The sequence below is a fragment of the Ostrinia nubilalis genome, chromosome 19 (genome assembly GCF_963855985.1).
Source record: "Ostrinia nubilalis chromosome 19, ilOstNubi1.1, whole genome shotgun sequence".
NCBI lineage: Eukaryota > Metazoa > Arthropoda > Insecta > Lepidoptera > Crambidae > Ostrinia > Ostrinia nubilalis.
Window position 1 is genome coordinate 7,755,985 of NC_087106.1, and position 27,365 is coordinate 7,783,349.

At 37.0% G+C, this 27,365-nt stretch overlaps 1 protein-coding gene across 1 annotated transcript; it reads left to right on the plus strand.

Moving 5' to 3' along the window:
- On the plus strand, window positions 1–26,844 carry LOC135080948 (protein piccolo). Its single transcript, XM_063975670.1, has 8 exons — window positions 1–55; window positions 11,571–11,810; window positions 17,435–17,538; window positions 18,086–18,289; window positions 18,401–18,483; window positions 18,567–20,227; window positions 20,333–20,527; window positions 20,616–26,844. The coding sequence occupies exons 1-8, from the start codon at window positions 1–3 to the stop codon at window positions 22,505–22,507; spliced, it is 4,434 nt and encodes a 1,477-aa protein (XP_063831740.1). The 3' UTR covers window positions 22,508–26,844.
- Window positions 26,845–27,365: the final 521 nt, after the last annotated feature.

A 27,365-nucleotide genomic window follows, 5' to 3' on the forward strand; every position in this document is an offset into this window, starting at 1 on the left:
ATGTCGATGCTGAAGAACGGAATACCGAACCGTATTCAGTACCGCCCCGCGCTTTGTATGTCGTGGCCTGTTAATGTTTTAAATTAGACAAAATCAATTTGGCTCCTTATCATTGAACAATAATACAGTAATCGATAAGCATCAATCAAAAACAATATTAAAAGTGCACTGGATGACATTATTACATAAATGTAGCAATAGAATAATGCATGCAATAGGTAGGTGAACATTTATAAGTGGTAAAAAGATACTCTTTGCATTACATGTCACTTAAGTTTGTACTAATCTATCTTCTATAATAAGTAGGTACCTACTCGTAGATAAAAAAGCGAAACCACTCACTGATTCATCAAAAGGGATCAAGAAATCTCAGAAACTACTCCTACAAACTTGAAATTTGGTAGGTAGGTCCCTTATAGGGTGTAGACTAGAGATGAAACGGATATCCGGTAACTATCCGGTAGGCCGGATATCCGGCCTAAATTTACTATCCGGCCGGATACCGGATAGTAACTCACTATCCGGCCGGATACCGGATATTAAAAAACTACGACAATTTCCTATTAATAAAATGAAATGCATTAATCTTTGAGGTAAATGTCAATAAAATGGCTTATAATAATGACAGCTTTTATTTAAATTCCAAAAAGCCATAAACAGTGTGAGTCACGATAAAGTGTACATATGAAATTAGGTGAAACTAGACCTATTTTTATCGACAAAAAAGAGGTCAAAAAATTTTTGAGATTTTTTTTTAAATTTTTTACAGATTTTTTTTCTTCGAATTACTTATTGTAAAGAAAACGTCATAACTTTTAAACTAAGAGGTATATCCTGATAAAATAAATACAGTAATAATGCTAAATAACAGACGATACTAAAAAAATACATAAAATACTCAGAAAATGCCAACAAATAATAAAAAAATAAACTTTTTGAAAAAAATGAAATTGAATGGCGCGCCCGGAGAGGCTTAGTTCAAACGATCATAGCAAATGTTGTGATAGAGACATGCGATTTTTGGTTTTACAAAGGTAATACGATAGAGAATAATACAAAGTAATAAAAACTACCTGTTATAGGGGCATTTTTTGGAGAAATTTATCAAATAACCAAAAAAACACGAATTTAAAAGCAGATTTTTTCATAAAGTGTAATTTCTTATTATTTGTTGGCATTTTCTGTTTCTTCATTGTCTGTTATTTAGCATTATTACTATTTTTATTTTATCAGGATATACCTCTTAGTTCAAAAGTTATGACGTTTTCTTTACAATAAGTAATTCGAAGAAAAAAATTCTGTAAAATATTAAAAAAAAATCTCAAAAATTTTTTGACCTCTTTTTTGTCAATAAAAATAGGTCTAGTTTCACCTAATTTCATATGTGCACTTTATCGTGCACTCACACTGTATAAAGCCTTTCAAAAAACTAATTTCTTTTTCTGGGCTATTCACTCTAATGACGAATACATAAATAGTAAATATCTGTTAATGTAGATATATTGCCAAATAAAATAGGCGATCTTTTTTTCACTGATGATCTGATGACATGATGCAGTTCAGTCAGATTACGCAGCAAGTAAACTAATTTAATTTTCGCTATTCAATCACACATTCACGATGGTATAGCCTGACCAGGAACATAAAAACCCTGGCATAGAGGCGCTTCAATTGCATTTGATAGTGCAACACTGAGTACAGTCGTACATGTGTTAAATTAATAGGCTAAATTTATGTATCAGGACTCAGGATTACGGGCTAATTTGATATTTTCATAAATGAACGAAAAATATTATTAAAGGTAACCTGGTTTAAATAAATTAAATGAAACCATCAATCGAGCTAGTAGGATTTATTTTATTATTCATCAATAATCAAATTCAGAACTTGAATATTCAACTGCAATGTCTGCTCATGAACGCTTCAAACTCGGTACTTCTTTCCCAATTCCATAAAATTCAAAACTTAGAAAGTAACAAAAAACTTTAAAATGGGTAGTTGAAACAGACTACAGCTAATTTTCATAGTGGACTGTACTATACGATAAACATGTCAGTCAATTTGACAACCTTTGTCGGAAACATTATTCAATGAAAATATTGTCCGAACCCTTAGTATTTCTCTTCGACAAATACATTAACACACCGTGAACCACTTTTCTTTCACGACTATAAAAATATTTTAGCAATTTAATTCACAAAATCAATTGCACACATTTAAAATAAAGTTTGTTTACACTTTGACAACAATAGACTGACATGCAAGGTGACATGTCAATGAAGTTTTCAGTTACTGTTGCCATTAAAAGAAATTAGTACCATTAGTTTTCCGCAACATGGCGAGGGTTTTTATGTTCCTGGTCAGGCTATAACCGAAATCGCCCGAATTGATCTACCCTCTAGACAAGTGGAAAATCTGACATTCTATTCGGACGGATTCGATTTTCGAAAAGTGTGACTAGTCTAGTATACTAATAGACCCACTGATCGCGTTCGAAGCACCTGTGCGGCGCTAAACTCGTCACGACATGCAACGAGACAATGGGCCAACTATCCGGCCACCGGATATCCGGCTATCCGGCCTAGCAGCTGGCCGGATATCCGGTATCCGGTATCCGGCCAAACAACTATCCGTTTCATCTCTAGTGTAGACATCCGCCGAGAACGGATTTTACGAAACTCCACCCCCAAGTAACACGGGGTCAACGTGTATGAAGTCGCGAGCGGATAGTAATAAATAAATTAATCAACAAACCGAAAGGTTACAAAAACCTACTTTAAAACAGACTCGTTGAATTTCATTGCGAATTGTTATTCTACACGGAGAAAATCACGGGCTGAATTTTTGTAATAACAAAAGGGAGTTACGAAACGGGTAGTTTGAGCAAACAGATGAAATTCAGTTTTGGCAATGCGAGGGATTACTCTGCCGGTTATTTTTGTAGCTGTTGCACTTCTACCCACAATTCCACATCATCCAATAGGGATTATCCCTGAAACGAAATTTCACTACCGATGGAATATTGTGCTTTAGAGTTGGGTTTGGAGTTTGTTTTTGATATAACTTTTTTGATTTGCGTGGATGATTGTAATGCTATGGAAAGTTTGAACCCCTGGGTGCTTTGCGAAGAGAGTGTTGGAACATCATAGGAATGCAGCAACTTTACTAAACTAGATAGTTAAAGGGGCGTTAAACGCTATTTAAATTGACATTGAAGTATTATTTATTATGTTATTAAATACAACATAGACTAAGTAAGTATGTAAGGTCTTATACTACATAAATATTGAACGGAATTCTGGAAAGTAACACTAAACATATTTCATCAAATAAACTAATTGTTAAGACAACTAGACTAGAACCACGTTTCCCCTATTCATCGCAAAATAATCTTTACACTCGTCATAATATTTTCACAGTTATAACATTGAGGAGATAATAGTAACGCATTGTAGCAGTTGTAGTAACTATATTCTTATCAGTTTATGATAAGCTTCATCGATTTGATTGTAGTTGCAACTTGCAATGTCATAATGATTCCAGTTTTATTAGAGCGTAACATCAATAAGAACATAACATTAACATTATAACACACATAACTTAACATTAGTCGTAGATTTTAATTCGTAATCGCTTAGTTAACATTACATCGCTTAACTCGTTCGTAACGTTACATCGCTAATCGTTATGATATTTTGTTACAATTAAATTAATGAAAATTGAACTGACGCTTAATAAGTAGGCAGTTAGCGTCAAATAAGTAGTTCGTATGGACAACCTAACACCTAAAGTGACCAAAAAGTTGACAAAACAAACTTATTCCCGTGCTTATTCTAACTGTAACAAAGACGTGTTGCGAACTTTTTGGAATATACTATACTTAGACCTTGTTGGTACTTATAGTTTGCCATTTTGTAGTATAGTAATTTTAGTACATTTTACTTTTTTTAATATCACTTGCATTTTTATAAAACCAAAAATATTTTGTTACTAGCTGCATTTGTGATCAGCAAAATAGGACTTACAAGTAACATCATAAAATCCTGCTTCCATTTCACAAGCTACACCGAGCAAGCCCTATTAACAAAGCCCCTAGCTAATTAATAAATTCAGTTCCAATCTCCCCACAATGGCGACCTTAATAAGTTTATTAGAACTGTTTATATCACTGGCCGGCGATACAATAACGTAGTTACTGCCGATCGCTGCACTAGGGTCCCTGGGGATGGCAGGCCTCGCTTCAGTGTTAGAGATATGCCTACTATAGCTAAATGTAATATAAAAGGGATACAGAGCTACTAAGCTGTGCCCGCGACTTTGTACGCTGTTATGAGTAACTAGCGGCCGCCCGCGACTTCGTACGCGTGGATCCCGTTTTACCCCCTTAGGGGTGGAGTTTCATAAAATCATTAGCAGATGTCTACGTCATAACATCTACCTGCATGCCAAAGGACAATGTTCGTTCTCCATACATTGTTCGCCTAAAGAACCAACAATTTTGACATATTACTACCCGAAAGCGAAATAATACGATTCTGTGTGTAAGAACAATGATTCCTGATGGACACTTGCCATAAAATTAATGATTAAGAATATTAAATCACAGCGATTTTATAATATGTCGTTTATGACAACATGGCGTCTAATGTATTGTGTGAATGTATGAACACCGATTCGCGAAAAATGTTTTGTATTGTCGTCACGCCGAGTCGCAGCCAAATAGTATAAAATAATAGAACAAGTTTTAGAAATACAACTCGGCATTCCACTTTTACAATATGCCCACATATTGCACGTAAATAAACAACATGAATCGTAGGTTGTTTCCACCCTTGTCATCTGACACATGAAATAAACTCCTATTGTATTATAGATATCGAAGCCGAATCGTATATAATAATAGAATGGGTTTTGGAGATCACTCGGGGTTCCACTTTTATAAAATACCTACATATTACATAAAAATACCACGAATCATGAGTTTTCTTTTCACCATTTACATCTGACACGAGATAACAAACTCCTATCTCCATGACTACCATCGTAGTCTATGCCAAAGACTACAATATTTTAAGCAAGAAGTTTCAAACCTTAGCGGCTACGGTAACCCCTGGGCCACATACATCATGATAACATTCGGTCGACACCGGAACGAAGTCTTGCGATTATGCAAAAAAGCATCGTATTCTAGTGCGGCTATATCACGTTCAACCGGGGTTTTAATTCGACTAAAGTCCTGACTAAAGACTGGAAGAAAATACGCCGCATTGTATGAGCACTTCGTGTTCGTTAAAGCGGCTTCAGATCTAGAGCCCACATAGTTTTCTTTCCAATAATATCCGCAAGTAGCGCTGCATGATCTTTACAACAAAAACGGCAATAGTTATTAAGGTGCCAAAATTATATGATTACTTTGGCACGGTATTATACACGTGCGAAGATTTGTCATTTTCATTCATTTCTTCATCATCATCATCATTTCAGCCACAGGACGTCCACTACTGAACATAGGCCTCCCCCAATGACTTCCACATCGCACGGTTGGTAGCGGCCTGCATCCAGCGCCTTCCCGCTACCTTTATCAGGTCGTCGGTCCACCTTGTGGTGGGTTGACATTGCAGAATATGACTTTTGATAGGTTCATCATAGAATTCGGCGGGGATATCCTCACGGAGGAAGTTCGTAAAAGGGCGGAACAAGATCTTATAATAATGCAAGGCCGAAGCTGTTACGCGCGTGCTCCTACGTGTAATCCGGCGAGTATGCAATAAATAGTAATGTCTGGTAAATAGTGGTAATACGTATCGTTCGTTCGTTCGTTTCAGCCGAAAAGACGTCCACTGCTGGACAAAGGCCTCCCCCAAGGATTTCCACGAAGACCGATCCTGCACCGCTCGCATACAGGCACCTCCCGCGACCTTCACCAGATCGTCGGTCCACCTAGTGGGGGCCTGCCCACGCTACGTCTTTCGGCTCGTGGTCGCCACTCAAGAACTTTCCTGCCCCAGCGGCCATCAGTTCTACGAGCTATGTGCCCCGCCCAGTCTATGTCTGTATGCGCTACGATTACAGGGTATCATTTTGCATAGTCGCAAGACTTCACTCCGCTGCTGTCAAATCAATGTCGCATAATGTTATCGCAATGTGTGTGGCCCTTGGCCAAATCACAGAAGCCTATGCGAAGAAAGAGCACTTGAATGACAATAAAAATCAGGGTTACCATTTTATAAGATTTCCTCACTATTGAGGGTAACAAAGTAACATTAATAATCTAGCCATTAATTACATTTATTACCTATACGAGAAAGTAAAGCAACATGCGGTTTTATTTTAATTTGTAAAATATTAAACCCCTCATATTTGTAACAGTTTGTTCCAAGTTTAGTTTTACTGTTTTGTTAACAGTATTGCTGTTTCAGCTGTCACTGTGAAGCTTTGGGAAAATAAATAAATAGAAAAAATATTAACATAAATATTTATTTAAGTTTTTATGTTCATTATCATAATATGCCAATTTAAGTTACACTGTGTGACAGTCTTTGACACTAAACAAACTCTTCAGCTTAATAATACCTACCTACAGGGCGTTTTTATAGTTACTCTTGCTGATGAAACAAGAAGGGTTGATTCTACTACTGAAATACAACTACTTTTCTTACAGGACCAATATCAAATTCTCAAAAAAATTCACATCCTCGTGATGGTGATAATTTCTATGGAGAGGTTTTTTTTATATTCGGTCTCTTGGGATAAGTTATTCCATTTGAGCAGTAGAATTAATCCTTTTTATTCGATCACATATAAAAACAACACAAGTGTTTAGGAAAACTTCTTCTTTGGTATGGTATCACTACGGAGTTATAATGTCGGCAACTCTGTATCACTGACTTGTAACTTTCAAACAGCATGAATAATAAGGGCACCACATTGGTTTTCTTTCTGAAAAAAGGCTTTCAGTTTTAGTACTAACCCTTTAGCACTATTTCATTGAAATAAAAATACAATAAACGCACAGAAGACTGAAATTGAGTCAACTGACGTGACATTTATAATTTGTTGACATTATGACAGTTTGACAAGACTAGGGATTGAAAAAGTTTTAATTGAAAAAGTAAAATGACAATTTATTAAAACGATTCACATGGATATAATCGATTAAAAATATTTATAAAATGTTCTGATACTTGCCTGTAGCGATTATCCAATCCTGGTTTCTACTGAAAAACTACCTCGTGGCAAGATTTTAATAAAATAATAAAATCTTTATCTTCTCTTTCACAATCTATAAAAGTTCATTTGGTCTATTATTATACATGTGCTATGAATGAGGGTTTTCGCGATTGAAAAATCCGCGAGATGGCAATACGTAGACGCGAGGTCCAAATGCTGCATGATTGGTGGATAAATAAATAAATAAATAATAAATAAATAAATCTTTGGACAATTTCACACAGCGCCAGCTAGCCCCAAAGTAAACAACTTAATGCTTGTGTTATGGGTGCTAGCTTAACGGATATACTACTTATATACTTTTTTTTTTTAAATACATAAATATTATACATAGTCACACCCAGACCCGTCACAGAAATTAAAATTCATCATTTCAATTTCTGCCCGGCCGGGAATCGAACCCGGGACCTCTCGGCATAGTAGTCCGTTCTGAACCACTACACCAAACGGCCGACTACCGTGGATATCTGTCAATGTCATGTCAAAAATAACCAATCATGCAGCATTTGGACCTCACGTCTACGTATTGCCACCTGGCGGATTTTTCAATCGCGAAAACCCTCATTGGCATAGATTATGAGAGACTGGCAACTATACTAGGTTGATATCAGGTGATCCGTCTGCTCATTTGCCTCCTGTCACATAAAAAAAATATATATATGTTTCTCACACTTCAACTGGCATTGGATTCAACATCGGATTCTGACACTTTTACAGTTATGATACCATGAATATCAGTTTATGGTCCTAATTATTTTTATTTTATTTACGACCTTCGACCAGTTGGACACTTTAGATATCTTCTTGTAATAGTGTCAAACTGTCAATATCTTTTTAGCTTTTAACGCAAATCTAGTCTTCAAAGCAGTTTAATCGATTTATTTTATTTTCAAAATCGATATTTTATTGTCTATGATGGCCGCAGGAACATCACTATACATGGACTCCCAGCAATAAAGTACGGTAATGCCTCGTACAGATTTTATCGGCAAAAATTATGGAACTTGATAGGTTTTAGACCATGCCACGCACCAAAACGTCCGGAAGTTGTAATAGTATTATAGAATAAACGTTAAAAGACTTATTTATTTAATTTTTCAATGCTTAAGTGTCCATTAGAATGAAAGGGTGCTTAATGTATTAAAAAAAATAGAAAATAATTATGATGGGTTAATGTTTTTGGGCGGTTTTTTAGGCGGTTTCTGACAATGTCCTTTCAGGCCGAACCGTCCAGTGGTTTGGGTTGTGCGTTGATAGATCACTATGTCAGTCAGTCAGTCACCTAAAGGTAACATCATCTAGTACATCGACTAGACATCACTAGTCGATGTAGGTCTGACATCATATCATGATCTATGATGGCAGCCCGCGAAGCCACTGCATCTGTATCCCTGTATTTATTGTTGTAATATTTATCTATTAGATATAATAAAACCCCGTTCTTGAAGTGCAGTAATAACATTCACTGACAGTACACGCTTGAAAATAGTTTGAATACTAATATTTCCCGTTTGGGCAACATTTTTCTTTACTGCTCCGCCACTATTGGCTGTAGGGTAATATTTATAAAGCCTTCCTCGATATAATATAGGCTATCCGACACAAAAAAGTGCAGTCGGAACCCGGTGATCCACGAACTAGCTATACGAGGTGCCATGGGTGACTCTTTTATCTTTTGTTAAAAAGTAAAAAGAGATTGTACAAACAGAGCGCATCAGGTAAACACTGTAGCATATACCATGCTTGTTGGTGCTGTTTTCCAATAAAAACGGGTAGTTTGAAGCGCTGAAAAACGAAGGTATAATAGACTATACCTAGGCGATGCCATCCTACTATCCTTTTAACACAATTTGTGCTTTTACTCTGTGCTCGCGACCCAGATCTGTCCCAGAAGCGTTGCCATGGCAACTGAGCGCGTTCCACATTCGATTACCGTCTAACATCGTTATGAAGCAATTATTCCTGAGAATCAGTGAGAATCCTGACTCTTGGAATGTCCGGCCTATCACTAGTCTTGTAAATTAGGGTTAAAAGAATTTTCCTCTCATCTGAAAGCTAGTCAATGTAGGGTTTTAAACTCAACATTGAAAAAATCAGCTGAAGAAAGAATTAAAGTAACAATCAATTTTTCAATCAATCTGATATCCACGGAAAAAATTGAATATCAACTAATACATATGGCTAGATTTAAATAAATAAGTACATAAAATATTATCACCAATAAATTCTATTCCAAAATTAGCAAAACATGTACTACTAAGTAGCGACTCAAAAAAGATACATCATATAGGACTTAAACTTACCTAAATGTAATCGATACGATTGCAAAAAAAATCTTATTTATACAAAATGCACCTAAAGAAAAGAAATGTCTACAACATTAATTTCCTGTAACTTTCAACCATGGAAAAGACCGTAACTCTGCAATTCTGAAATTGAAGCCAAAAACCAATTATGGAGGCAGTATGTACTGTAACATTGCAACGGCCTCCAAAATAATCTATTGCCGCTCGAAAATAGGATTGCAAATGAAAAAAATGAATAAGCTATTGGCAATTTCTATTTTTACGATTGCAACTCGTGTACCTGCGACCACAGAGGAAAAAGAGTCAGTATGACAACTTCCATAAAGATGCCCTTCAAGGATAGCATAGAATACAATATTTTGCTTTATTGCATTAACAATAGGAAACAAATTAGCTTCGACTAATTTTATTATCAATCCCTAATTTTTAAGTGACCCCTATGGTAACACATAATAGGAATTTTGTTTTCTTAAAGGTCACTGAAAAATTAGGGATTGATGGTGAAAACAGGCATAAGTCTTTGCTTTAAGGGAAATACCTATTGTTGATCTCATATTAATAAAACAATAATAACCTAATAGCCAACACTAATAGTAATATGAAATTACAATAAATACTGTAGCATTTCGTTAAAGTTCTTGAATTTCAAATCACGAAGGCGAGTGAGCTTTACCGCCGCTACTGTTCGTTTTTCAAAAGTTTGATAGACAATGCTACACTATCGTTATGTGCATGCACACGTACACACACAAGTAAAGCTCACTCGCCTTCGTGGGTTGCAAGAACTTTACAAGAATACTTGTAGTCTACCATTATATTCTATACTGTGGTAGGTACAATGCTACGCCGTAGCTTGTAGCATTGAAAAAAGTTCAATTTCGCCGGACACGGAAGCGGCAGGCACGTCTACGACGGGCGGCAAGCAGGGCAGAATGTTTGGGCGGATTTATTGCCTGCGAGTTGCTTGGGCGGACGTTTTGTTGGGCTATTAGGATGCACCGTAACGTAGATATTGGTCGTAAAACCTATTGGTTCTTACGACGAAATCTAATGTTTTTCTTTTTTTTACAAAGCTAATTAGTCATAAGATAGGCCCCCTTATTGATGTTTATTGTGTGCATATATTTTAATAAAGGTTACTAAACCTTTGTTTGTCACCTATCATCCGCTTTGCAGCGGAGTGAAGTCACGTGAAGTCGAACCCTTAACTTCGAACTCCAGTTTAACTTTCCCCCGGGACAAACTTGACCTTCACTGGTTGGGTTTTTATTGGCTGTACATCCTGGCTACACAGGAGTTGCAGCAGTGGGAAAGAGAGGTGGGAATAGTCCCGTTTTGCTACAAAGTACTTATTATCACTGAGAATGTATGGAGAAGTAGTACCTACATACGTTTAGTAGCAAGTTACCTAATAAGTCAACCTTTAAGATAACCTTTGGCATTATTATATTAATTAGCAGGAGATGCGGGGTTCAACTAGCGACACTTTAATTGCTCTTCAGTAACCAAAGTAGTTGCTCTCTCAAAATTGTATGGGCGTTTTGTTGAACTAATTAAGTATATGTTAAGTATTTAATTGTCTTAATATTTATTACTGGATTACGAAACCTGTTATCGATATTAGTGTACGCAATTCCTAGATGAGATGATGACGGACACAGAAATCGTAAGCAAAACACATAAATCCAAAAAACATTAACACCGAACTATCCATGTCTAAATTATTTGAATAAATCTAATAATTAGAAAATGAATTTACAATGCGGAGATGAGAGCGATTAAAATCTCTGTATGATTCTAAGATTCTAACCTAAATCTAGCCTAGACTTTATTTAAAAACTAAAATAAAAACAATTGCCTTTTGACAATTGATTTTTATGTAAATTAAAATTAAACTTATTGGTTGACTGACGGATAATATTTTTAGCATTAATGAACTTAAGTTCAACTTTTGTTCGCTACGATTTGTGCAATAAAGTCTACCTTAAATTACCTTAATTTCGTGTAATTTAAACATTATTTCTTCTCCCCCAGCGCGGTGCAATGGCGGTGCGGTGATGGCGGATGGCGGGTCGGGCGCGGCGGACGCGGAGGCGGGAGCGGGCGCGGGCGCGGGCGAGTCGGCGGCTCGCGGCGCGGCGCTCGAGCGGGCTTACGTGCATGACGTGTACGAGCAAGCGGGCGAAGATGGCGACGAGGCGATACGTGCGCCGGCGCCGGGCGTGCGGACCTTCCTGTCTGAACTCGAGCCGGGCAGCCTTGTGTGTGATGTCGGTCAGTATTAAGATATTTCCCGTTTTGTATCCTAAAGAGCGGGTCGTCCACCCACAAGGTGGACCGACGACATCATTAAGGTAGAAGGAAGGCGCTGGACGCAGGCCGCTACCAACCGCGGCGCTCGAGCGGGCTTACGTGCATGACGTGTAGTGGTTCTATATTGGCTCACATAAAATTCTAAATCCTATTCTTTGTCTTACTACCGATTTGTGTTCATAATAATCTCTCTTCATAATTTTATTTTTCATACTTTTTTTATTCATACATTTTTATTACTACCATCGGAGCTCATAACAGTTAGTAATCATAATTTTTTTATCAATACTGTTACTACCAAGAACCATTTAAAATACATAATTTTTATTTTCAGATCTTTTTTTCTTCATAACATTCATTGATCATATTATTTTAATTAATAATGTTGTTACTAAGAACATACTTCAACTCATAATGTTGTTGTTCAGAATAATTTACTTTATAACAGACATACTCGTATCTTTAAAAAAAACATATATAATTTAATAGAGTAGATAAGCATGCAGAGCATGCAGCATGAAAGCAAGCATGCAGCATGCATTGGTATCTCCTCGTCTCCGGCGCTGCGGGATGTGCAGCCCTTCCGCCCTTGCGTAACGAGGCTCAGGCACCCACGCTTGCTTCCGCAGCTTCGGCTTTTTGGATCGCCATCGGCGCCTTCGGCGCCTCGGCGACCAGCCTCAGCCGCTCCAGCTCACCCGGGCGCCTGAGCCTCGTTACAGCGGGCGAGGGCTGCCCTCCCTCCGCGCCTCCGGCTTTTAAATTACACTCTAGGGGTAGGGCAGACAAGACTACGTGGAGTCGGTTTTGCAGCGATTCGTTTCTGTCACGTTAGTTTTGTGGCACAAAATAATATTGCCTGTTTTGGACCATTTCAAATTAATTTAATGTTAAAATACGATTTAATACGAATATAGACATCATGATTTTCAATAATATGGATAAATACACTTATGAGTAATAAATTTATGAAAACAAATATTAGGATACATCACATTTATGAATATTATAGTTATTTATTCGAATGATTATGAGTTTCGATCATTAGTATAGAAAAATATATGAAAACAAATATTAGTAAAAACTAAGTGTATGATTAGTGATATTATGAATATCAATGATTATGTTTTTAAATATGTAGGTTTTAAATTTTTTATGAAGAATGATCATTATGGTATCAAATTGTATGAGAAATATTTTCGGACCTCCAATGATAGGAATTGAAAAGTTATGTAAGAAAACGCGCTACCACGTGTAGTGTACGAGCAAGCGGGCGAAAATGGCGACGAGGCGATACGTGCGCCGGCGCCGGGCGTGCGGACCTTCCTGTCTGAGCTCGAGCCGGGCAGCCTTGTGTGTGATGTCGGTCAGTAATAACAAGATATTTTCAGTTTTGTATCCTAAAGAGCGGGTCGTCCACCCACAAGGTGCACCAACGATCTGATAAAGGTAGCAGGAAGGTGCTGGACTCAGGTCGCTATCAACCGCGGCTCTCGAGCAGGCGTACGTGCATGACGTATACGAGCAAGCGGGCGAAGATGGCGACGAGGCGATACGTGCGCCGGCGCCGGGCGTGCGGACCTTCCTGTCTGAGCTCGAGCCGGGCAGCCTTGTGTGTGATGTCGGTCAGTATTAAGATATTTCGAGTTTTGTATCCTAAAGAGCGTTTAACGTCCACAAGGTGGACCGACGACATCATTAAGGTAGCAGGAAGGCGCTGGACGCAGGCCGCTACCAACCGGGCAACATGGAAAGCATTGGGGGACGCCTATGTTCAGCAGTGGACGTCCTATGGCTGAGATGATGATGATCCTAAAGAGGTTACTGACGAAGACGGTGATCCGGTGAAGCTTGTGGAAAGCGTCTGCATGCGCAGGACCAGTCATTGTGGAACTCCTTGGGATCTTTTGGTTCATTCGGACGAAAAACGAAAAATATATTTTCACAGAAACCTAAATTAATCAAGTAAAGTATACGTAGAAATAGACGAAGACGAAGACTGCTTTAAAGGCAACACCAAATATTGTGCGAGTGATTTCAATCAGTTATCCCCAGTCGGCTTGAGAGAGCTTGCTGTTAAGCAGCAAAAACTCTATCAGCGTTTTATACGCTTTTCAAAAGCACTATACATCCCAAAGCCACACTCAGTACACTTCTACCTAATCTATCTGTATAAAAGCGAAAGGTCATCAAGGGCTCACTTACTCATCACGAAATCTCAGAAGCTTACAAGTGCTAGGAGTCTCAAATTTTGCATAGGGGTTCCTTTTAGAACTTAGGTGCTCACTAAGACGGGATTTTGCAAAATTCAACCCCTAAGGGGGTACAAACGGGGTCCACGCGCACGAAGTCGCGGGTCGCCGCTAGTAGTAGATAAAAATAAAGTGATTCCAAGCAATATGAACTGCATCGCTCCTACTTCTAAGTAGCGGGTTACTTAATGAATTCAATTTGCTCCACACTCCGCCCTTCTAAGGTCTCTAATAGACTCTATAATAAATTTAAGTTGCCTGCGACGTATAATTTTCCTCAGTAAGTGCCTCTGAGAAACGATGTATTCAATACTATGCTATGAAACGTGACCATGTCGGTATAATGACGTACAGTCAGTACATTTGACTATATTTTTGTTGAAAAATCGCCCCTGTTATAACTACATAGATGCCAGTGTTACGTGGACATGCCGCCGTCTGTACATTTTGCAATGCTCTAACTTTATCGCCTTTTTAAATCAATTCTGTTCATAACAGTTGGAATAAGGTTTATTTTGAAATAGAAAATAAAATACACGTTATGAGCTTTACGTAGGCGCTCAAAACTAAATACACAAATTTCTTCACAATAGTTAAAACTTTATTCATATTCTTTAAAATGTATACAAGACATAGTAGCTAACAGTTGGTATGTTCAGAATTACTAAAAAGTTAATCAAAATTAAATAAAGAACTAAAAAAATAGAGCATTTAAAAATCCCGCCTACAGAAGCTATATTTATATTGAGGTCTGATGTTATTGTAACATTTACACAGAAGCCCTTTGAACTTGTGAACTCCGAGAGCCTTTTTAAGATCTCAATCTACCCACACGAAAGCAAACAACGTGTTTAGTGGATAACAAGTTCTCATTAATTAATTATGTTACAAATGGAGATAGTAAATGTCACGCGTGGGTGTATTGCTCTTCTTTATCATAATATTAAAGTCAGAAAGAAGCTAATACTATCTACTTTACTTTTTTCTTAATCTTAACAACTTAAAACACAAATTTACGGTTATTAATCTAGGGATCGCCGAAGGAAGGTTTGGTATAATCATGCATCAGAGTCAAAAGTTGCATAGAAGATTTCGATTTGAATTGTATGATAATAATTATTATTTTCTGTAAAGAAGGTTACCCATACCAAATTTTCCACATGAAAAGTCACAGGAGCTTTTTAAAATCTATTTACGTTCGAATTCAGTGGGTTTTTATCACTTTAACATCAGATTTACAGAACAGCAACAACAGAACGATTATACCTACACTATTTTCAATTAAATTATTATCAACGAAGTCCAGCCTTCGCAGAGATTAGCTATAGCCCATTCTGTCCATGAATAAAATGACGATTGAATAACTCAAATTATATGTACAGTAGATTGTAAACTAAGCGGACTTGGCTCCGGAATCGAATCACCGCTTCTGCGTCATCGGGCCGTCAAACGTCATTAGGCGTATCTTCCGAACGTGAAAGGGTTTTACAAAATGAAATTCATCAGGCATGAAACGCGATTGGACGCGTTGCAAGTCCATTCTGCATTGGACGCAATTCGCAGTATTGTATGGTAATGCTGTATTTCTGTTGCAAAACAGTTAATATGCAAAAAATAACGGCCTGATGGTTCGCGTCCATAATTGCAATTACAGGCCCCAATTCCTTATGGAACAATTTTCTTGGGGTCATATCTCCCATCTGGGATGAACTTACTACTATTTAAATTGCAAAAAGGAAAAATTGCCTAACTATGTACCTACCTATCATACGATATTCTTTGAGGAGAAATGAAATAATGGTTCGAAACGAAGAAAGCTCATCCTCATATTGATGATGATAGCGTCACCGTTTTACATGGATGAAGTTGCGGGTCAAACTAGTCCATTTGGACTTCCATAGAAAGATCACTAACCTTTACACCGTTTGATAAAGGCTTTGAATAACACGTTATTTTGCTTGGAAATTTCTACAAACTTGTAATGTGGGTGTTTATTGTCAAAATGTCATAGGTTAAGGATGTGTACAGAGAGGTACTATTGTGTGGTGTGTTCTGTTATTCGACTATTTGTGCCACTTCCCTATTGAGTTACATCGAATTCTTGGAATCCTTTCCTTTTAAACAAACATTTTAGTAGTACCTACATGAACACGAACGATTCCACCAGAAATTTTCTTTGAGGGTTTTAACGAGGAGAAACGATTTTTTACTAAAGCCTGGTACGTGAGCACGTAGAATTTTGTCCAATGACCCCAAGCTACCCATCCCAGGCTATAATTGCTATCATCCATACATAGAATAGAACAAGTAATATTATACATAGATAATTTAATCCAACAGACAGACAATAAACACACACTATCACTCACAGTAAGAAACATTGTGTTTTGCAAAAATCAAAATCTACCCATGGGCATGGCTTGAGGAGGCGCCAATAAAAGTTACAATTAGGTATACTCGTATACTTAATTTGTGTTGTGCATGTATCAGATACAAAACTAAGTGATTAAAATAAATGACGATAGTCCTGAGTCAGAATGAAAACAATATTGAATAGAGCTATTTAGCGAAGCGTCATTTATTGCGATAGCGTGTGACATTTCGAAGTCACCCTTTTCGCTGAAACATCGTAATGCTGTGCCATTGCCATTCCGAGGCAATGTTACTGGAAAACTGAATCATTATAATTACTACCTAGAATCTAGACCCGATAATTACTATACTTAGAATTCCAGATATCAATGCCTAATACAGCATCTGAACGGATTTTTTTTTAACTAACCGTACCTTAAACTTTTGACTACTAAAAAGTAGGGTTCTCAATTCGACTAATCACGATCATCTGTATGGAACAGATGATTTTAGGTAATTAGCAATGCATACGGACGTAGATGAGTATAAAAGTACCAACTCTATGGGCAATTTTCGCAAATATGTATATTTATTTATACTAGCTTTCCGCCCGCGGCTTCGCCCGCGTGGAATTTTGTCTGTCACAGAAAAACCATATCGCGCGCGTACTTGCTCACCGTTTAGACCTACCCTGGACTACGACAAAGATTTTAAAACCAAAATAAGCTCAATCGGCCCAGCCGTTCTCGAGTTTTTATCAGACTAACGAACATCAATTCATTTTTATTTATATAGATTTGCACGTAATCAAGATTCGCCAAGCAACCCATTAAAATCCTCTTAACGTGCTGTAAACCCAGCAAAACTCCTATTCTGAAAACCCCAGTTAACCTTTTCAAATAACCGACTCGCCCATCATCTCCCGACGTGCTAACAACTAAACATGGCGGATTAAATTATCAGCTGTTTATTTATTTACAGGCTGCGGCAACGGCAAGTACTTGAGCGTGAATCCGGCCGTGTACTCAGTGGGAGGCGACCGGTGCACGCGCCTGGCATCGCACGCTCGCCATCACAGCAATGAGGTAAACAAAACAACAATGCACTTGACCATAAATAGATGGTGTTTACAAACAGACTAACGCAATATTAACGAGTTGATAGTAAAATGTCGCGGTCCCGATCGGTCATATGACTGGATGATGGCCTTATTTCTCAGAAAAGATTAGTTTATTGCTTCTTCTCTGGATTACATAAAGAGATGGTTATGTACCAAACATTCCATTTATACTTAACTTGAGGCGCCATTAAATCGAGGGTCTATTCGTCCAAGGTCTAAGCTTCATTACTTACCATCAGGTGAGATACAGACAGGCCAAGAGCTTCTTCGCTGTGGATAAAAAAAATAAAAAAGCACAGTTAACTGTCAATTCAAGAATTTTGAGAGTAAGGTGATTCGATCCCCATAGTTTGTTCCTTGTGGGCTGAGGTGGTGAACACATCCCTAAACAAGCATATCTTGGCTGGAGGGTACCGATAATGTTTGTAACTCCTTTTAACTGAAGTACACTTTTACTAATCATGATATTATGTCCCATAACACAAGTGCCACTAACACCCTAACATTTTCAGGTGGTAGTATGCGACAACCTCTGCCTACCCTTCCGCGATGAGTCGTTCGACGCAGTGCTGTCCATCGCAGTGGTGCACCACTTCGCGACGGTGGAGCGGAGGGCCATGGCACTCAGGGAGCTGGCCAGAGTCACCAGGATCGGGGGAAGACTCCTCCTCACTGTGTGGGCTATGGAGCACGAAGGACGGAACTTCCATTCTCAGGTAATAATTACGAAGTAGACTACATAAAGTCCTTTATTTGACATTTATGTGGCTCTCACCGCTCTAAATTGTTCTTGGAGCATGTTATTCATACATGCTTTTTGATTTCAGGACGTGCTGATTCCTTGGCATAGGCCAGCTACGTTGTGCCCGCCGACACCGACGCCTAGATTCCTGTCTGTCGATCATGATCAGTAAGTTCTGTCACAGCATAAATAATTAATAATGATACCGATTAATTCTAATGAGTAATAAAATGATTCTTTTTATTTTGCAGGAACATAGAGTCTTGGAAATCCCGAGACGGATCTCCAGGGTCATCCTCACTTTCGTCACCCAACGAAACCTGCTATTCATTTGTACGGAGGGCACTTCAAAAGCTCGCTGGTCGTCGTTCGTTTTTGCCTTCCTGGGGTCTAGCCAGAGTCCCACCACGACCTTGCACGGGGCTAGAACCACCGGCTGCAGATCTACCCATCGAACTCCGGCGTTTGGATGAAGCTCTACCCCCAAGATTGATCACACAAAACTCTGAAAGTTCAACAATGAAATCCAGAAGTTTAACTGATATCGCTGACGTCGAAAGGCGCACTCTTGTCCGCTCAAGGTCCAGTTTGCCCAGCCTAGGTGGCGACGAAAATGAACCACCTCCCATAGAAAAACCAGCGCCCGAAATCCCAGAACCTCGAAAGAAACCACGTCTCGTAAAACAAAAGAAGTCCATAAACGAAGACGATGCCGACGAGGACTTAGACAAACCCACAGATATGAAAAGTATGGTAGAAGAAATGCCTAATTTTAAAATACATACGTATAGATTAGAGCCCAAAAAACCTGGAGTTTTCAAGCAGACGTCACTCAATGAAGAGTTAATGTCAGTAGAACGATTACGTGAGAAGGAACATTTGAGAAAAAATATCCAAAAACAGGCGTCTCTCAACGAAGAGTATCTGTATCGGCGACCGGGCGCTTTAGATTCAATACGTGACTCAATATTTTCTACATCAGCAACTACCGCTAAGAAATTCCAGTCCCTCAAAAACGGCCTCACTAGTAAGTTCAAAACATCTACAACGAATATAGATAAAGTAACGGTGTTCGTAAGAATGCTTCAAGGGTGGAAGAATCACGGGCCGGTGCCAGAAGTTCCTACGCCGAGTGACAATAATCCAGCAACTGAAAAAGCTGTGCCTGAGAGACGCCATTCTAGAGAAGATGGATCTGATTCCTCAAAGGATAGCAGTTTGCAGAGTGATACTAGCGTTGACTCGGAAGACAGTTTCGCATCTGTGATATACGTCCCTAAAGCAGACGGCTCAGGCGACCCACTATCGCCTACTCCTCTTTCACCCGGCCCCACCTCGCCTAGATTAAAAGTGTCGTCTGTTCCAACCTCCCCTCGAATGAAGAGCTCACCAGGCCTTCCTTCGCCAAGGATAAAGCAGGCTTTTCCTCTAATTCGTCCACCGGCGTCACCGAGTGCCGTCCAACCACCTACTGTAAACAAGATATTAGTCGCACAATACAGCTTAAAAAACTATTCTACCTCCAGTTCTATTTGTGCTGTACCATTAAAACCACAGTCAAAAAGCCAACCTAACTCTCCACCAAAATCAGAATCAGACGACAAAGTAATTAAGCCAGAACTTCAACAACTCATAAACAGCAATGTGTCTGTAGAAGTCTTTGAAGAAATTGACCCTATACCGCCCATCAAGGAGGAAGAGGAAACACCAACAGAGGTAACGAAAGAGCTTATTGCCGAAATCAACAAAGACATAGAAGAAATACACAAACTTACAGAGGAGACAAATCAACTGAAACCAAGAGTTGTACTTCAAGATGTGAAACCGTATCCAAAAATTACACTGCAAACAGTGGCGGAGTTGCCAGAAATTCCACAATTTAAACCCAAGGAAACCAACAAATCTTCATCGGATACATTGGATTCTAGATCTGCAGAACGTAAACGCAAAGAGCGGATAAAACAGATAAAAGATATTCTGAACAAAGGTATCCCTGCGGGGAGCTTTGGAAGACGACCTCCATTCCCAATCGTTCGCACAGGCAAATCCGAGCATGTAGTAAAGACAAGACCAACACTAATGGCTTTGGAACTGTTTAATCCAGCTACAGACGATATGGACAGCGATTCAAGTGGCGTCTCTTCCCCAGACTCCGTTGACAGTGTCATCAGCGTTGTACCAGATGAACTCAGAAAAACTGCACAAGAAAAAGGTAACATAAATAATGCTAAACAATTTTTGGTTAAAGACTCAATTAAATAAGTACCAGTGGCTAATTATATTTTTTTATTTCTTTCCAGATCTACCAAACCCCAACAAACTCACAACAGAACCAAAGATTGAAGAAACACCTTCAGATAAGTCCCCTTCTACGGCACCCGCACCTCAAGCACCTCATAGTCTTATTGAGGCTGTAGCAGAAGTAGCACATTCCTTGGATGAGACCTGTGAAACCGTGATACAATCTAGCCCAAGGTCAAAACGGAAACATCTAGAGAAGTTAGAAAGCGCTGACGCAATAGCCATCATCCAAGGAACTTCAAGCAGCAGTAGCAGCAGCAATTGGAGTTTAAACAAACTATCTCCTGGAGATTTGAGGATATTAGAAGATAAGTCGAGATCTCATACAAGTTCTAGTGGAAGTTCTTCCAGTCTGGAACGTCTGTCACCTGGAAGACGATCCAAAGATCGGTCTCCAAAACAAGGGAGTACGAGTAATTCAACTTGGAGCCTGAATCGATTATCTCCTAATAGGCCGGAGGGACGGTCATTGGATGAAAATTTGAGCAGAAGTCATAGGAGCCCCACTCGTTTCCCATACGATTCAGTTTCAATATCAAGTACCGATTCTGAAAAATCGATTTCTAAATCAGAAAGCTTTAATAGAATACAAAATGAACCCTTGGTAACGTGTAAATCTGATATGATAGCAAAAGAAGAGGAATGGGTAGCTGATCAACAAGATCGAAGTCAACATTTAACTGAGTTTGCTGAAAAACTAAGTGAAAAACTACTACAGGAAATTGATCAGTATTCTAAACGGATTAATGAAGAAGATTTCGACCTCCCTAGCAGCAGCAGTAGCGAAAAAAGTATATCGCTGAGACTTAAACGTGAAGAAGAAGATCGGAACACCCAGAAAATTTTAGACGAATTGTCAGACAGTTTACAACACCTAGAAGATCCCTACATAAATAAACTCAGTACGGAAATGCACGGTTTGAATAAATTAAGTGCTGAACTCCAGGAACGAAATAAGTACATAGCATCCATGAACGACACACAAGAGACTGATATAAACAAATTGTTTCCTAAATGCGGCTCTAAAACTAAAAGCAAAAAGAGATCGAAAGATGTCGATCCAATCATTAACAAATACAGAGAACTCAAGAAAACTATGAAAGTAACAAGCGACGAAGACATTTATCTAAATAATTGTGCCAATATACAATACAACGTTAAACCAGTCGTCTCTGAAGAAAAACCAGCGGAAGTTGAAACCAAGAATCCTGACGATGACAGCGCTATTTGTTCCAGTAATGGAAATCCCGAGATCACAATAGACTCTGGGACGTACGACACAAGTCAGTCGCTTGAAACTGGTTACTCATTAGAATCTGAAATCAGCATTGATTCGCTGTGCACTAGCACTGACAAAAGGTCTTCACTGAAAGTCGGGCAGTCCACCGATTCGAGCGATCTAGATAAAATGGAGATCAGTCCAGAGTCTATAACTTCGCGATCCAGTGCCAGTACAGCGCCTCTGAAGTCAGGGTTTTCAATTGAATCAAGCGATACGTCGGCTGGTAGCGACTGGAGCAGGCGAGACAAGACCGGCAGTACTGCGTCTTTGGGCTGTGCTAGCTTGGCTTCACTGCCATCGTGTAGCGAATGCTCCAAAGAGAGGAAGCTGCTGGAAACACGCTCATCTTCGGAAGATACAGCTACCGTTCCAGTTCCTACTCGTCCGGGACCTCACGCTCCTCTCCTGCCATCTCTGAGCGACGGATCCGACAGCCTGCCATCTGAGGGCGGCGCTGTCACCTACCACAGATATTACCACGTCTTCAAGAGAGGCGAACTCGATCAACTAATCGAAAAATACGTGGAGAGTCTCCATGTGGTGTCCTCGTACTACGACCAGGCCAGTTGGTGTGTTATAGCAGAAAAAGTTCAAGTGTGGACCATTTAGGTTCTTGTCGATTGTACTTTCTTTATTGCGATTTTAGGATTGAGTTGGTGTGTTACGGCCTGTGAATGTTCAAATGTTGGTGAATTTAATTCTTATGAAATAGTGGAATATAATATAAACAAGTAATCTTTGGTAGTAGACACTATAGTAAGTGCAGTGATTACATACAAGTGACCTTCTAACGAACTCCTGTGAGTGTTATGGATATTCCCGATGTGACATGTAAGTAGTACTGACAGTTCGCGAAATTGCCAAAAGCGAAGCTTTTGTTTTTTAATATATTCTAGTCACTCTATACTTGTTTACTAGTTGTTATCTCTATTATAATTATAATCTAAAGTCTTTATTGCCCTTCGCAGTGCGAACTAATGCAGTATTCAAACAGTTAAATTTAGTACAATATATTTATCTTTTCTGACAAATATAACGGTGACTTTAACTATTTAAATTGATTATCCAGTACTATTTTTACCTGATTGGATAGTATTCGGGCCTGCGGTCTGTACTCTGTACGACGGGCGTTAGTATTCGATGCGGGACTAGAACTCGTGTAAAATGAAAACTAAGAGCTTTAAATAGAAGAAAGTAAATATAGTATATTATATACTTCAGTCGCTCAATATAATATAAGCTATTAATAGCTTATTTACTATCTACCATTCATGTATATCTACAGATACAATATTGTAACTCTTATTACTGTTACAGTAATTTATACCATTTTCCAAGATCAAAGAATAGATACAAAATTACATAAAATATAAATTTTATCAAAATAGAGACTTTATTGTAATGTATAATATTATTATTCGAAGACAATAACACTTATGAAATTATTTAAAAATGTTGGTATTTATAGCATATTAGTTAATGAAAATATCACCCTAATGTGCACCGTTCATTTATGCCTATTTAGAAAAGTATTTGGTTTTGGAGTATGGTATAAATGGTTCTTTAAAGAGACCCTTATCTTAATACTACATGCACAGATTATGTTTCGACTACGGTAAAGTAAATGAGCTGGCCTCACACATGGGTTACGTATAATTAAGCCTACGGGTCCACGATACGTTTCATTATCCCAATTTAAAGCATTATTTATACTAAATTCGGACCATTTAGTGAGGTTAGGAGTTTTAGACGACGTAGTGGCATAAAGAGCGTACCCTTGCCTAAATGTAAAATACTTGAGAGTACAAATACATACATACATCAATTTGTTCAATACTCAATGTATGTATACACGCCTACTCTAAGTGTACTTCTAAAAGTCTACGCCTTAAGAAACTCATTTCCCTATTCCCATTCTATCTACAAATATGTCACATATTCAATTTTAATACAATATCATTTCAAAAATTATTATTTAGCATTTTGAAAATTATAAAAATCATTCTTTTTCATATTATATCTATTATTATAAGTGGAATAAACGAATTTTAAATTTCATTTTATTAACGTATTCGTTAATAATAAGTAATTAGGTAGGTTAATTTAATATCATAGTGTCCTACAGTGAATATCATCAATGGTATCAAATCACGTCGCATTAACGAGCATGAAATATATCGAAGAACAATAAACAACAACATTGCATTGCTTTCAGCAACCTAAATAAATGTTAACAATATTCGTTATTGTAAATAATCGCTATAAGTATATAAAGCTATTAGAAATTAATTATGTTATCAAAAAAGTGAGATTAAAATTAATATATTAGAATAGTAACATTGAACACACAGCTGTACATTTAATATTTTTTATAAATGAATCTCATATGAATATTAAATGAAATATTAAATGTTCAAGCGGTAGTTCTTGCATTGTCATTAGGATTGTATGCAATTAGTAAAATAATGGAAATAACGTAGCGAATAGGACAAAATAATATTTAAAATGCACAACCGTTACTTACTTATATTAATTTAATCTGTATGTAAGTCTTCATTTAAATCTGGAGAACCACTTCACAAGATATGTTAGCCTTACAGTTTATTGTATTGGGATAAAGAATATATTTGTATTTTGTAAATTGAAATGATGAGCATCAATAGTTAACGAAAAAACAATTGACGAAATAATGTATCAAATCTGCAACAACAGTACTGTATTTTAATATTGTAGAGTTTACAAATGTTTTTTGAACACAAGATTTTCGTTCGTCAATATTAGATCTCAATTTATTTAGATATTCAAGGTACTCCAGAACGAAAAGTCAAATCAATTTAATACTTTTGATTAATTAAATTAATTCCTGAAAGAAATACGATACATTTGATTGTCGTGGTATTTATTGATCCTCATCGTTAAAAATGTGTTATCGTTAAATTAAATTACATTCCATTCGTAACTCGTTCAATTTTAGGGATATCGGTAATTATTATAAATTTTACTTTCCGACTTATATTATTGAGCCCGCGCGGCGTTAAATTGATTTTATTCGAAGTTGTGAAATTTTTGGAGCATATCAAAGCTGTTTAATTGTATAAATTAATATTATTTTCTTATTTTTGTAATTTTTACTAAATAATTTTGGCATAATAACGCACGGTGTTACTGTCACGGAGAAGGTTATTAAGACGAGACAAAATCAGGTAGAAAATAAGAGTAGTTCATTCTCTATGTGACCAAAACACCTGAATTAAGCGTTCATTTAATATCTATGGTAAAACAAATTTATTGTTAAAGAAATTAAATACAAACCCTATTAACATAGGCTTTGAGTTTCTAGTAATAAATAAATAGGTACTTTAAATTAATTCACAGGTTAATTTTATTAACAAAATATTAAAGTATTATTGTTAACAAAAACCTACGTCTTGTGTATGTACATATTTATATAAATTTTATATTGCTGAAGATCATATTGGCTTAATCTGTGATATATGATAGAAAAATCGACACAGACCCGAATTTATTTAATTAATTTGCTAAGTCCTATATTTTTGGATTTGATTAATCATTAGTAATATTAATCATTAATTTGTATAACATTTTATAGAACAAAAGCTTTTTCGAATAATACTACTATAATTGTAACCATCCACAGATATTTTAATAAACACATTGATAATGTTAAATTCCACAAATATTGAAATAAGTGAAGCACGTACATTTAAATACCAATTTAATGTTTATGGTGGGTTTATTACGAGCCTTTTTTATTAGCATTGGTATATTTTTACTTTTTACCCGACTGCACCAGAAGGGATATATTTTTTGTGTTAAATTAGATCTTATTTTGTCGGGCTGTGTGATATTAATTTTTAAACCGCCTGATATTCCGTAGTAGTATTTTTTTGCTACTAATATTATGTCATGAGTATTGATGTCATCCCCTTAGGGCCGATTTTAACCGCGAGATAATTTTTCAGAACAACTTTAATAATGTATCAGAAAGTTCCTGAATTTTATTGTATCAAATGTTATCTTACGATTTCAAAATCGACTTTAAGGCAAACATTGTAATTTAATAAAATCTCCGGTTTTTTAACATTGAATAAATTGAACGGTTCATAGTTGTCTTCATTTTCTTTTCCCATTTATTTATGGATTTGACATATAATAATATCTTTTACAAATCGTTTACAATTAATAATACAAACAAGTAACTGATAATAATTATTATTGTCATAATATAGACAGTATTTTTCTAAAAGGGACGCTTTATCAACAAATTCTTTTTCTAAAAATAGTTTTGACATATTTTCAAAATCGAACCGTTCAGTTTTGCCAATATTAAAAATAATTGAAAAGTGTTGCAAGTTCACAAATATTTGAGCGAAGATTAGATGGCACAACAGACAAGATTTCTATTTTCTGTGTTGATTTGTATAACGGTTTACCTTCGCTGCACATAAAATCAATAAATTATAGTGATCGTGCTGATTCCTTCATATCATGCGGACTTGAAAGGGCCAGGAAAATAGCGAGTGAAGTGTAGACTTTATTTTTCACTTCACAACTGCTGAGTATAGATGAATAGTTTTATTATTTACTTTATTGTACCTACATAAACCTATTATTAATGGAGATTTTAGTATTACCAAGCTGGATAGACTACCAATGCCAATATTGTGTGGCTGTATTTTGTCTATATTTTTTCTTTAGTTTTTGAAGATACTGTGTTGTTCACTCGCTATTTCCCTGGCCCCACACGAACCCTAGACAGTTAAGTCCAGTTTATACGAGTCATTGTCATTCGCTCCTCTTGAGAATATGAACAAACATGATGTATTTAATGTAACGAAAAATACAGTAATATATTGTAAGCTTATGTCGTATGTACCTATACATTATACTAGGTGACAACCTTCACAATAAAATGAAGACTTCGATGTTAATTGTTTTATTTTAACACTTTTTATATCACAAGAATTAATCCTCTGGAATTAATACTAGATGTCATAAGGTCGTGTTTTACTTGATCATAGGGCTGACTAGTAAATGGGGCATTTCACGCGAAGCGGACAGCGAAAATCAAGTCAGGTTTTGGATTTTGTTCATATTTGGATTAAATGTACTGCTATATAATCTGAATGGATGTGCATCATTATATTTTTTTATGAAGCTTAGTTTATTTTTTATGAGCGTTCAAAAAATTGGTAAAATTTTCGGAACAGATTTTTCTGAAGCTATTACTGCTATTATTACATTTGATTAAAAACAAACTGACTATTGGACTTTTGAGAATAAATAACTGTGTTTCTTACTATTTACTACAAATTTGAAATTTCTTTTTTGTTCACATAGAAAACCGGAAGTAAAGTTTTAAAATCGAATTTTACAAAACTTCGGTATTTTTAATTTTTTTAATTTTTATTTTAAAATATACCTAGTAGTCTATAAATAACGTGTG

Excerpts from the sequence above, each read along its gene's own strand:
- LOC135080948 (XM_063975670.1), top strand. The coding sequence starts at position 1 with ATGTCGATGCTGAAGAACGGAATACCGAACCGTATTCAGTACCGCCCC. Across the intron at positions 20,228-20,332 it reads AACCAACAAATCTTCATCGG|CTCCATTCCCAATCGTTCGC; the intron begins ATACATTGGATT and ends TTGGAAGACGAC. Across the intron at positions 20,528-20,615 it reads AAAAACTGCACAAGAAAAAG|ATCTACCAAACCCCAACAAA; the intron begins GTAACATAAATA and ends ATTTCTTTCCAG.